Source organism: Chionomys nivalis, chromosome X (assembly GCF_950005125.1).
Source record: "Chionomys nivalis chromosome X, mChiNiv1.1, whole genome shotgun sequence".
NCBI lineage: Eukaryota > Metazoa > Chordata > Mammalia > Rodentia > Cricetidae > Chionomys > Chionomys nivalis.
This window is the reverse complement of record NC_080112.1, coordinates 99,908,976-99,922,535: the sequence shown is the minus strand read 5'-3', so window position 1 is coordinate 99,922,535 and position 13,560 is coordinate 99,908,976. Positions and strand designations below refer to the sequence as shown.

General features: G+C 38.6%; 1 protein-coding gene across 1 annotated transcript; it reads right to left on the bottom strand.

The window, feature by feature from the left end:
- Positions 1-425: 425 nt before the first annotated feature.
- On the bottom strand, positions 426-3,838 carry LOC130868542 (melanoma antigen preferentially expressed in tumors-like). The gene is made up of 3 exons (XM_057760724.1): positions 3,549-3,838; positions 1,727-2,308; positions 426-939 (listed from the first exon to the last, which is right to left on the bottom strand). The coding sequence occupies exons 1-3, from the start codon at positions 3,836-3,838 to the stop codon at positions 426-428; spliced, it is 1,386 nt and encodes a 461-aa protein (XP_057616707.1).
- Positions 3,839-13,560: the final 9,722 nt, after the last annotated feature.

The window sequence follows — 13,560 nt, the reverse complement described above, 5'->3', positions numbered from 1 at the left end:
ATAAGAGACAGAAGACAGTCTTAAATTGAGAGGCTCAATACAACCCTAGAGGATAAAAGTGTTGGTTTCAATAACTACCAGGCCTCCAGAAACATGTCCAGGAAAGGGTAGAGTGTCGTGACTGGTGTCCAGTAGCCAGAAGTAAATTTCATTGAGGACAGAGGTATGATTTATCATGACTTCCGGATCTGTATCATACTGGTAAGAAGAATAATGGTGACAATGGACAACTCAGCCTCAGGAACTTGTAACTCTTCCATTTTCTTGTCAGAGTTATTCTTCATAAGGGCAGTTCCTATCTCTATTTCCTGACTACATTTCCTACAATATATAAATCTTACATATGGAGCCAATGGCCCTCAGGAAAGAACACTGGGTGCTTGAATGGCAAGTATCATTATTGACAATTGGTTGAACTGTGAAATTCACTCTAAAATAGTGATCAAGGTCATGTCAGTCCGCTGTGCTGCCTGTAGCATCATCTTCAATTGTGCATGCACATCAGCAAGCTTCTGTCGATCTAAACTACCCCGAAAATACCACCGCTCGTAGCAATGCACAGGGATGGGGTAAACCACGTATTTCAGCTCCATAAGCGGTATTAAGTTTTGCAGGATCCTCACGAGCATAGACATTGTAATAGGGTTAGAAGCAAAACTAAGCACACGGAGGTGGGAACAGTGGCTTAGAGCAGGAATAAGAGAAGTTATGGTAGAATCTGTTATAAGACAATGATTTATCTCTAGATACTCTAAGGTACCAGAGACATTTTCCATAAGGGTCTGGAAAGGCTCACAATCTTCCCAAGATATTGGATTGTTACTGAGATTCAGCAGCTTGAGTTGGTTTGCCTGAGGACACTGGGAAAGAAATCTGAAGTCTCTGTAAGAAAGCTCACAGAAAGGCAGATTCAAGAAATCCAAATCAGGTGGTAGGACTCTGTAGGGAGAAAACAGAAAATTGATGCTCAAGAATGAGGAACTGGTGGTGGGAAATTATCTAAGAACGTAGACCAAACTTCTTTGTACATACAGCGCTGCAGCAGCTAGCAATGTGGACTTTAAAATAACTTAATACATTTGTGGCTCTAGGAAAGACTTTTCCACTCTTAGACACAGATTTTCAATCTTCAGAACATGTACAAGATATTATTATGCTTGGTTCTGAGAAATAATAAGTGAAAAAATTTAACCTAGTTGGCAATTACAATCCACACGAATCTAATTCTATTATTTGATGGAATGGGGTCAGGGATAACAGCCAACTGAAGGTTCCTAAATGACAGTCTCTAGATTCTGGGCCTGATCCTTGAGCACAGCACACAAGCAAAAATGATCTGACAATATGAATTACGGGGATCTTTTGATGAGTATGTATGTCAACACTACAGCATGAAATCTTTACCTCCTTCTACCTCAATGCTTCCAGTTCTTCTCTAGATACCTGGAGAAAGACTTTTTCTTTTCATTAAGATATCTGAGGTCCTATATTGTATGAGTATAGTTGTCTGAATAAATGAATAGGTACAGCTTAATTTTGTAATCCTGACTTTTCTTCACTATAAATGAAGTGCTCTAGTGGACAGTTTCAAAGTTCCTGTAGTGTTACTGCTGAGGAGAAGGGAAAAACAGATTCCATCGAGCCTTAGGAATGCCATAGTCTAGTTTCTTTCCTGTCTTAAGAACAGAATGTGAAGGAAACCAGGTACCTCCCCTCAGACTCTCACCTGAGCAATTTGTGTAGACGATTTGTGAGGCAGAAGAAAGACAAGCTGAGCTCCTGAAGGTTCTTCATCCGCTCAAGTTGGGTAAGGAAACTTTTGAATGTTTTCCCATTCAAAGACTTAAGGGTGATTTTAGACAGACTAAGACTGTCCAAGTGGACCATGTGAGACAAAAGGGTTGTAACATCACCAAGAGAAGCCTGATCAACTGCCAGGTGTTCAATACACAACAGATCCACAAGTTTGAGGGTATTTTTATACTCAGACAGTTTATCAATCTGCAGATCTCGACAGCAGAGGTGCAAGGACCCGGAACTTTCTTCAACTTTACTCAGAAGCAAAGACAAAAACTCCCTTGCTCTCAAGGTGCCATCCAGGGAAAGGTCCACTAGTAATTCAGTGGGGTAGCTGGACAACTCAACCTCAGGCACTACATTTACAGTGCTGCGTTGGCCTTCTCTCTTTGGGGCAGAGGTCTGAGAATAGGAACAAGACTGAAAACAGAAAGGGGATGTCCTGGATTGAAAACATGTGGTCCTGCGGTCAACATCATGCCTCAAATCTAGGATCTTCAGTTTGGAGCTTCTGTAGGGAAAAGGGGAGATAGCACATAAGAGAGGTGGCATATTTTAATACAATCCAACAGAACTAATGATAACAAGTGAAGATAAAACTCGTCGGGTGCTCAACTCCATACAGTAACTAAACACAGCACTTTCCAGCATTACCTCTGTCCTAGATTCTCCATCAATGCTCACCCATTTCTGTGCTTCTGTCTTCTCATCATGTTATGCTCATCATGTTAACCAATCAATAGCCTTCTCAGTCACATCTCTTACAAAATTAAAGCCCTCTATAAGACATTAGATTCTCTCAAATACCTCAACTGAGAAGGTGGAAAGAGTGTAACATCCGGAGGGGGTGAAGGACACTAAGGAAACAAAGCCCTCTAAATCAAGATGATACACACACATATGAAGTCACAGAGACTGAGGCAGCATGAACAGGGCCAGTATGGGCCTGCACCAGATGGGGTCCTAGAGCTGAAAGAAGTGGACATACGCCCTTACCCCTAACCCAGAACCTATCTCCAACTGACAACCACCTGCAAATGAAAATTTAGTCTCTTCTAGTGAACTCTCACCTGGGGATGGGGGAAATCTACTCTTAATGGAAGACTGCATGACCAGCAGCAGGTGGCCAACAGAACACCAACTCAGTGGCATCTTTGGAGGTTCATTATCTCAAATGTTGTGTCCGAGCTGTTTAAAAAATCATCTTATGTTTTAATTTTATTTATATATTTAATTTTTTCTCTCTTCTTACCCTATGGTCTTTTGTGTGTATATATTATGGGTTCTAGTGTCGGGGGTTTACGGGATTCCTGGCTGCAATTCAGTGCTTTTTTACTTCTGTATATGTTCCTGTGCCTTTTCTCGGGCACTTTTCCTTCTCTTTATTAGTTTTGTCCTATTCTGGTGTGTTAGTTTTTGTTCTACCTCATTTTATTTTATTTTTATCCCTTAGAAGCCCATTTGTTTTCAAATGAGAGACAAAAGGGAGTGGATTTATATGGGAAAGGAAGAGGAAAGGAACTAGGAGGAATAGAGGGAGGGGAAACCATAATCGGGATATATGAGAAAAAATATTTTTAATAAAAGGAAAAAATTAAAAACAACAAGATCTCAACAGTCGGACCAAACACCTCCCATCCATTGTCAGAATTTAGCACTAACTATCTTTGCTATATCTTTTTCCTCCCCTGTCACAGGTTGAAGAATAACCTCTTGCTGTCTCACCATGTCACTATCATACAGAGTCTTACCGGGAAGCAGAGTTTACAGCAGGAAGGACCTGAAGACCATCCACGATGGCTTTTAAGAGTTCACCGTGTATTTCATGTCCTCTTAATGTTCCGATGTGGAGACAGAAAAAGGGCCAAACCTTCACCATTGCTGTCAGTGTCTTCTTATGTCCACCCAAGAAAGCAGCAGTGAACAATGGAATAAAGAGTTCTCTTGGAATCTCCTCAAGTGATTGGATTATTACAGTCTCAGTACTGAGCAGACTCTGTATAGCAAGGTCTAACAGTGTGGCTGGGTCCTTGTGGTCCATCTTCATGAACCTGCATAGAGGTGAGAAACAATTGGCAGTGCTGACTCACTGTTAGCAATGTAGAAAAACATTTACAGACTAAATATATGGTGAGTCAGATAATGATTTCTAGAGATCTCTATTATAGGCACAGGTTAGATATTGATCTGGTTATATCATTATGTATATGAATATACAATATACATATGATAAAATGACATTAAAATTAGTAATATGTTAGAAGTCAACATTAGGTAGCTACCTACCTGATAATATTTCCTCTGCAAAGAATACAAAATTAACAAGAAAGAGAAATGTAAATATACACAAAGGTAATGTCTTCATTTGTCTGGAAATGGAAAATACTAAGTCATAAAAAATAATTGTAAGTAGCCGGGCGTTGGTGGTGCACACCTTTAATTCCAGCACTCAGGAGGCAGAGACAGACGGATCTCTGTGAGTTCGAGACCAGCCTGGTCTACAAGAGCTAGTTCCAGGACAGGCTCCAAAAACCACAGAGAAACCCTGTCTCGAAAAATCAAAAAAAAAAATGTTAGTAAAAGAATGAAACCCCAGGACATCACTAGAACCAGACTTTCTGACAGGTGAAGAGAGATCAAAATTTCAAAAGATTCACATAAAAGGTGATGATTTGGGGCTTCAAGTTGTTCTGAAACAACAGGCAGAAAGATTATACCTGAAACAAGCCCAAATTAATAATACTATGTCTTTAAGGTCAAGGAAAGCAAGTATTTTAGGGAGCAGACTAAAAAAAAAAAATCTCTGATTTAAATCCTCTTGCTGTCTCTCACACATAGAAATTAAAAAACTGTTAATCTGGAAACAGAATAGTGACTCTGAGTGTCAGGGAAGGTTGGCAATTTGAGTATTGAAAGTGAAAAAAGAATAGCTGGATATGATCAACATAGGATATATGTAGGTGTAAAAAGATAATAGCTGGTTCTATTAAAATGTATGTGTGTTAAATAAAGAAATACATGACATCAAATAAAGACTATTATAATTTAACACTGCAGCCTTTGAAACACAAGGCTACTGGGAAAGAGTAATTTAAATGAGGGTCAGGGAATTATTGCCAGGCACTTTGGAAAATATGGATATGAAAGGAAGAAAATTAAAAATATGGAAAATAGAAGAAACAATGAAATTGGAACATACAAACAAACAGAAATAGTTATAAAGACAGAAAAACTGGAGGGACAGCAAACAGTACAATTAAAATAGACATATTATAAAACAATGTGACATCAAACAAATAAGCAAACTTAAGAAAAACAACAGGAACAAACATTAAAATTACCAGTAAATAACATTTCTATTTGTCACCTACTTAGTCTATGATGCTAGGTACGAACCTGTACAAACTAGAATAACTTGCTGACTGGCACAAAAATCATCCTAGTCAAATGCAAAGAATCGCATTTACTTGAAGCCTCTCAGAATTGGGATTCCAGGATATATAATATCTAAGAAGTCCTGAGAATATATCCCAAGTTAAAAAAAAATAGTTTCCTTTTATAGCTTGAAAGAACAAGAGGGGCTGCAGATTCCATCCCATCAGTCAAAAGAACTGTGATTCTTTTATGTCCAGCAAAAGTCAAAATGATCTTACAAAAAGGAGAGATTTCTCAGACTCCAGAAGCAAAGGGTGCTTTCAAACTGTTACAAATGCTAGTGAAATTTGTTCCAGAATTTGCAGAGTTTACCAGATCTGTATGTTCCCTGGTGCATATGTGAATATTCAAAGAATTTTGCTCAAAGCTAAGTTTCGGGTGAGCTTAATGTCTGGTTTAAGAATGGCTCACAGGTTCCACTTTAAGGATTCCAAAGCAATAGTACTATAATTTGATTTTCTTCCAGGCAAATTTAACGTTCAGAAGATATCACCTTTCCTAAGCTAATGTATCTACTTATTGTAATTTTAAAAATATCTGCAAACATTTTGCAAGTTAATGATAAAGCTCACATAATAAAGACTATGCACGACAGTTAAGAAAATGAAAAGACAACCGAGATGGAGTTACGGTACCAGACAAGAGAGCATACTACAAAACTCTAATTACAGCATCATGGTAGTGATGCAAAAATAGACAAACAGTCCGTGGGGATAGCTTAGAAAGCTTGGAAGCAGAATCCAATGCCAAGGGAAAACAGTGCATTTTAAATGTAGTATGGAGAACCACTGGAACAAGAATGCACACGTACTGTATGGTGCTAGAACAAATGAGACCTTTAGGGAAAAAAATAATCCACGAGACATGCTACATACAGAATAGTTAAAGATAAAGTCATAACTATGAAGCCATATAATGGTTTGAAGAAAGCATACAAAATTTTAACAAGATCATAAGGAACAGGCTTTGTATCTATATAACTTAAACTTTAGGGCAATTGAAAATAAATGACAATCAATCTGACCACATAAAAATAAAATAATCTCAAACGATGAATCATAATTAAATCAGAAAGTAGTTAACAAAATGGGATGATGTATTGGTTCCACATATTTGAGACATTTGGTTAATAAACTATATATCTAACTCCAAAATTTAGGGACTAAGGATCAAAACTTTGGTATAGAAATGGAACAATAATACCCATTGATAATTTACAGTAAAGCTATGAATGGTGGGAAGGATTTGTAGGAAGAGGGTTAAAGGATGCTAGAAGCATTCAGATAAGATGGGGTGTGACAGTAGCAAGGATGAGCTACATGCATGTACAAAATTGTCAGAGAACAAACTGATTAAAAGTTATAAAATCATACAAAGTACAAAGTTAAATATAAACCATGCTATCTTTCTTATATAAAAGCAATATAAAAAACATGACTTCTCTTTGTGCAAAATATACTACAGGATGAACTAGGCCTGAAACTTAGAGGAAAAGGTTGGGAAATAAAAGCACAGTAGAAGAGATGAGAATAGGAGTGACATTTATATAACAATACACTTTGGTAAAGCTTTTTTATACTCTCAAAAATCCTATTTTTGAATGTGAAACATTTGGTCTACGCGTACAGATTCAAACAGCACTGCTATAAAATATCTATTAAAATGTGCCAGTACTGAACATGTATAGGATTTCCCTGTGCCATTATTCCCTATACAATATAGGAAAAATTACTTGAATTTACATTACATTAGGTATGACCAATCTAGAACTAATTTTAAGTATATGGTAGAATTTATGTGTCCCTTATGTAACTACAACACTACATATAAGAAACTTGAGTATTCACAGAGCATGAATGAAAATTCACTATGGATGTCTTGAAGTCAATACATTATGGATAGCAAGAGTACAAGGTAAGCAATTGAAATTACTCAACATGTGGACAGGAGGATTCCCTAAAGCCAATAAATTAAACTAATTACAATTTACATAGATTTTGTAAATATTCAAATAAATATTGTAACCATACTGGAGGAATAACAAAATATTTGTGCCTAGAAAGCTTTAATTTTATTGAAGAAGGTAAAGACAGAAATAAGAGCACACATACAAGTAAACAAATGTTTCTGTCAATATAGTTAGTAATTCTGGAACTAATGTATATGTATACTGACTAGGAAAGAATAAGTAAAAATATCATTGATAACAAATGGCAAAGGAAAAGATTTAGAGGTAAAGCTAGCAAGTATTGGAATCAGAAGCAGCATCGTAGGATTCTGTCATTTATGTGTGTGTGTGTGTGTGTGTGTGCTTGTGTGTTTCTATAAATATGGCTACATGCTTACTATATCTTACTTCTGCACTGAAAATGACTTACCAACAGAAAAAGCCCATTAATAAAGACTATCTAAATGCAACTCATTAAGAAGAGGATTCAGAAATTCTTGGACAAGGGGATCTAACTCAAGGCCAGGATGGAAAAACATTCACAAGATGAATCTGACATTCCTAGTGTCAGACACTTGTAGTGTACAAAGCAATGCATCATTATACTGAGAAAGCAACTGGCTAACTAAAAGGAGGTCCCAGAATAATTCAAGGAACAAAATATCTTGTAAGATGATTATAACATATAGTATCGCATTTATTCCTAAAACCACACTGGTACAAATAAATTAATCAAATACAGATAGTACCCTTTCCTAAAGAGAAATTCCAACAGGCAATATTAATATGCCCAAATAAACCGGAAGGCCACGATTAGATACATTTGTAGCAGGCTAGTTCCTAAAAGAGATTCAAGTTCTGGGAAGAATAGTATTTCTTTCAAACTTAAATTGTTTCTTTCACCATATTTGCTACTAATAAAGGACAAAAGGTAGCAAGCCTCACAGTGGAGCAACACGCTCACCATGACTGATCCAAGTAATTACGGCAAGCATTATCACTAATCCACGATCTCTTCTGGTAATGTGATCTGAACCAGAAAATTTAAAAAAATGTGTGCTTTGACATCCGGGGAAAACTAAACAGGTTTTAGCCTAATAGTAAGTGACCCTTCCTATTACGTCCCCATGAGAAGAAATCCCCTAGTCTAAGTACCCTGTTGCTCTCCTATGTAGGTAGTCGCTCAAAGCACACGACCTGTTTATTTCCTGACCAGAAGACTGTCATCCACAGTATTGTGCAGAACAATTATTCCCCCATGAAGTGAAGGTCGTTCCCTTCTCGATACTACCAAGAATGTTCCACAGCCCTTTTTTTGTACACTTTCTTCCAGAATGTGACACTGTATAGTTCTACCCACAGCACAGTGTGCTTCTCTCCTAGACTTTAAGTGTTGCTCATTAGCTTTTGTGTATTTATTTAATCTGTCTAATGTCAGTTACACTTAGCCACTCCCAAAGCATTCTGGTGGGTATGCCCTGCATACCAGTAATATGAGTGGGGAAAGAGTAAAACGTGTATTTTTTCACAGATGCACACTTTCTATCTAGTCAGAAGAAAACATTAAATTCTAGAGGACAATGCCAAATTAGAATCAGCCTATGGTGGCACATAGTGAATGAGGAAACGTCCAGGTGAGAAGGGACAGACTCTGGAACACAAAGAGAGATTAAGATGGTGTAAAAAATAAGAAAATAAGTCACAGGAAGGTGAAAAGCACAGAGACAGGACTATGCCGCCAAAAGGAGCAAGTAGCTAAGGTTCCAGCAGTCGTCCCATGACCGGGAAGAGGAAGGCAAAGCCTCATCATAAAGGTAAGCTAAGTGAGCCTGGATAAGAGCCTGAAACAGCACTACCCAAAGGGCACGCCCACAGTTCTCACCCACCTTAAGTCAAGTTGGGGAGACTGGGGTGACTCCACTCGCATGAGAGAAGACATCCGTTTCAGCCCTCTTTGTATCAAAGTATTGTAGATGGGTGACATCTTGAGAAGGGCTTGCTATTTGAGACAGGCTTACTCTGGCCTTCCAAACGAGGAAAAAAAGGAGACATCACAAAATCATGACTAGGGACACGCTGCTAGTGAGTCTCTCTAGATGGACACTGAAGATCAGACATAGACATATTGAGTTCAATTGGCAGGTACTGCAGTGAACAACACAGTGGGGGGAGATCCCAGCATCCATGACAGGAAGCATAGCTCGTAACCTAAGGATGGTTGAAGATGCTGATATATCATACTTGGGATCAGCAATCAGTCTGAGACCTAGCGGCATCTGTCTGACATACAATTCATGACCGGTGAGAAGAAGAACTCTGAACGTTAGGCCCAGCACAGCCCCAGGATTCTGCAGCCCCCTCCCCATCATACAGCAGCCCTGTAGGGTAGGATATGAATGTGTAGAGACTGATCATCCAACCCAAATCTCAGCGCTATTTCTTCTTTCATTCTAAAATGCGCTTGGGAGACACACTTTGGCATAGATGTTAGCCACCCCACAGTTTCTGAACACGGGTAAACCCTGTCCATCACACAGACAGCAAAGTACGTATGGACAGCAGAGGCTTCTGAGACTCAAAGACTGGAAGCTCCTAAAAACGTGGAGCCCTGTTGGAATCTGATCCTTGAAGGTTCACTGTCACAGCCCTCAAAAGAATAGGACAATCCAATTCCAGTTCATCCATCTGCTAGCAACCTGTGGCAGGCTCCAGTAGAGGACCTGCAAGGGAGCTGCTCTGATACTTGACATCTTCTTCTTAGTTTTAGAGTGCTGTATTTTCCCAATTTTAATTCATAGGCTAGTCAATTGGTCAGGCTAGTTCAACAGTGACTTTCTCCCAACAGAAAGCCAAGAACCTGATAGCTGTTCAGTCTATGAGGCTTCTAATTTCCAATTTTTCTTTTATGTGCCTCTTTGCTGTACTCTTTCCTTTCTAATATAATCTCAGTCATTTTCATTTTATTTTAAGCCTCTCAGTTATATTTCTCTTACATCTACCTAATTATGTTTCCAAGTTTCTTAATTGTGCAATCAGTTGTTTTAAAATATCTTTTCTTTACCTCTTCACATTCACATTTCTTCAGTTCCTTTCTTTTGTTTAGTGTTGCTGCTTTGCAATGTCCTCTTCCTTGGTCCCTTAACTCATTTCACTCATTTACCATTTCTACCTTTGTCCAAATTGGTTTTTAACTTCATTTCTTGCTATACATCATTCATGCTATTTCTGTTCTGTAGTCATTGGTGCTGTAGTATTTGGCTTTGATCAGTTAATTAAAATTGTTTACAATTTTGTGATTAGTTATATGCATGGTTAAGTGTGATGTTTACAGCTGTTATAGTGGCTTCCTTTACCCTCTGTGAATATAGTGGATATTGAGTCTTTCATTGAAAGACAGTCCCCCAGGTGTGACACCTGGGTGGGGTGTAGACTCCATGTGATGCAAAACTACCAATACACAACCATGAAAACACAAGGCATAAGCATCTTTAATCCTTAAATACTGAATCAACTCTTGAAATTCTAGACAATTAATTCAAAATTCTACTTGAAAAATTACCAATGGCTTTCAAGATACAAACAAGGAAGGAAATCAATTCAGAATGTAAATATTCAAGTCAGCAAGGACATTGATACTTTGAAAAAAAGCAGGGAAGGAAACAACGAATAAGATGAAAAAGGTTACTGATATACTAGATCAAGGCAAAGAAAGGTTAGGGTTGGAAGAAAATCTCAAGGAAACGTGACATTTAGACATCCATAAATAAAATCAAATTAACAAGCACGACCACAACTTTCAGAAATCCAGGGACATAGAAGATTCCTTGGGGTAGAAAGAGGAGACGGCATGAAAACTAATGGCATGGGAAACCTAGCCTGTGAAATTATCTCTGAAAAATTCCTAAATCTAGGAAAACAAATGAACATCCAAGTACAAGAGAGATTTGGAATCCAAAATACACAGGGACAAAAAAAAAACAATTTATCTAAAATAGGTTGGAAGTAAAATGCAGGCTACGGGAACATAAAAAACATTTGATGCCTACAAGAACAAAGACACAATATTAAAAGCTGCAAGAGAAAAATGTCAATCCCCTTAATAAAAGCAAAGCCACCAGAGTAACATCAGATATCCTGTGAGCGACTTGAAAGCCAGATGACATGGAACTATATCTTTTCATTCTTAAAACTGAGCAGATTGCAAACAATGCAAAGTCATCTTTTCCAAGCTGCGGCGAGGAAGAAACATGTGTGGAATGATGGTCACCTTGGAAGATAAACTCAAAGGCAGAAACATGTGTGGAATGATGGTCACTCTGGAAGATAAACTCAAAGGCAGAAACATGTGTGGAATGATGGTCACTCTGGAAGATAAACTCAAAGGCAGAAACATGTGTGGAATGATGGTCAATCTGGAAGATAAACTCAAAGGCAGAAACATGTGTGGAATGATAGTCACTCTGGAAGGTAAACTCAAGGCAAACAGTTTAGAAACATCAAAGCAGCATTTGTAGAAAGATCCCTAAAGGAACCCTATAGGCAGGGGAGGAAGAGAGTAGGTTTTATGTTTTTCTTTTCATGGGGAGGGTTTCAAGACACTGTTTCTCTGTGTAGCTGTTTTGTCTGTTCTGGAACTCGCACTATACATCAGGCTGGCCTCGAATTTACAGAGATCTGCCTGCCTGTGCCCCAGAGTGCTGGGATTAAAGGCATGTGCCGCCAATGCCTACCTCAATTTAAAAAAAAAAAAAAAAAAAAAAAAAAAAAAAAAAAAAAAAAAAAAAAAACCAAGAAAGTGAAATACTATAAAAAGAGAATAATTACACAGTGCGGTCTTTACTATTTTAAAAAGCTGACATATAAAAAAATAACAAAACTGTCAGGTGGTGGGGGTAAATACCTTTAATCCCAGAATTTGGGAGGCAGAAGCACGTGGATCTCTGTGAGTTCAAAGCCAGTCTGGTCTACAGAGGAAGTGTTCCAGGGCAGGCTCCAAAGCAACAGAGAAACCCTGTCTCGACAAACCAAAACAACAACAACAAAAAAAAGTTTCACCTTGTAGCAAAGACAACTTTGGTAACTTCTTACCTCAGACTTGGAAAGGCTAGATTCACATTAGACATCTGCAACCTGTTCGATGACCAGACCGAGGAACAGAAGTTTTTGAGGAGAAAGGATGCTTTGAGAGCATTTAAACACTCTAGTCACAGAATTGAAGCGAATCACTTCGGGATAAACGGTTCCTCAAGTGAACACCATCTGGGGACACACTGAAAGATCCAGCTAGATCCCAATTAATCTCCAAAGTCTGGATCAAGGTAATTGAGGCTCCAAAGGTTCCATTTTACAAAAAGAAAACTGAGGCAGCGGTAGCGCACGCCTTTAATCCCAACATTGGGGAAGCAGAGGCAGGGGGATCTCTGTGAGTTCCAAAACCAGCCTTGTCGACAGAGCGACTTCCGGGACAGCCAGGGCTACAGAGAAACTCTGTCTCTAACCGCCCCTCACCGCGCCCATAAAATATAAAACGAAAAAAAAGTTTAAATTACTTACCTGGTATGGCAAGGAAAGTAATTTGCCTTTTTAGTACCTCAGCAGCGGCAACCTTCCCTTTCAGGTGGGTGAGGAGCTTGAAGCAAGGTCTCTCAGCCTTCAGTGCTTGTCTGGCAAATGGATCCTCCTCAGATTACACAGAGGCAGGCACTGGACTTCAACTGGTTCTTTTGAGGTCAGCTGACTAACCCGCGTCTTTGTCCTCCTCTAGGAAACTGCGCCCAAATGGGCGGAGTTAGCTCCTCTGGAGCTACCTACAAGGTGAAAATAGTTGGGAACTATCTGACGACATGGGTTCCCAGGTTCGGGAATCAAACTCAGGTCCTCTGCAAAAGCAGCACAAGCCCCTAACTGCCGAGCCGTCTCTTCAGGACCAGTGTTCAACGTTTCCCCATACTACTGATTCTACATGCCGCTATCTGCTAATCTTTTCTATACTATTGTTTACAGAAATACAGTGTACTCTTATGCTATTTGGCATTTTATTGTGTGTCTTCCGTAGGAAGAAAATAGAAGTATTAGCCAATGTCTCATTAATGCGCCCTCAGTTTAGCACTGCTTAGATAAGTGATATATGGGTGCTGAATGGATAGCCCATGTTTTCCTTGCTATGAGAGCAACCTTCTGGTTCCTATATAAGACTCTCTCACAAACTTATGTACCACCGTATTTTCCTGTAAAATCCTTCTTTTTCTCTTCTGTTAATATTAAACTTTCTTTTTTTTTAATTCTCGTGTCTTTCATGTCATGTATCTTCATTTTTTTTTTTTTTTTTTGGTCATTTATCTTCCCTCTGCCCTCGCAACCTCCCATCCAAAATAAAATAA

Coding starts and splice junctions, on each gene's coding strand:
- LOC130868542 (XM_057760724.1), bottom strand. CDS start 3,838: ATGGACCACAAGGACCCAGCCACACTGTTAGACCTTGCTATACAGAGT. Junction 2,309..3,548: donor GCTGTAAACTCTGCTTCCCG/GTAAGACTCTGT, acceptor TTTTCCCTACAG/AAGCTCCAAACTGAAGATCC. Junction 940..1,726: donor CGTCTACACAAATTGCTCAG/GTGAGAGTCTGA, acceptor TTCTCCCTACAG/AGTCCTACCACCTGATTTGG.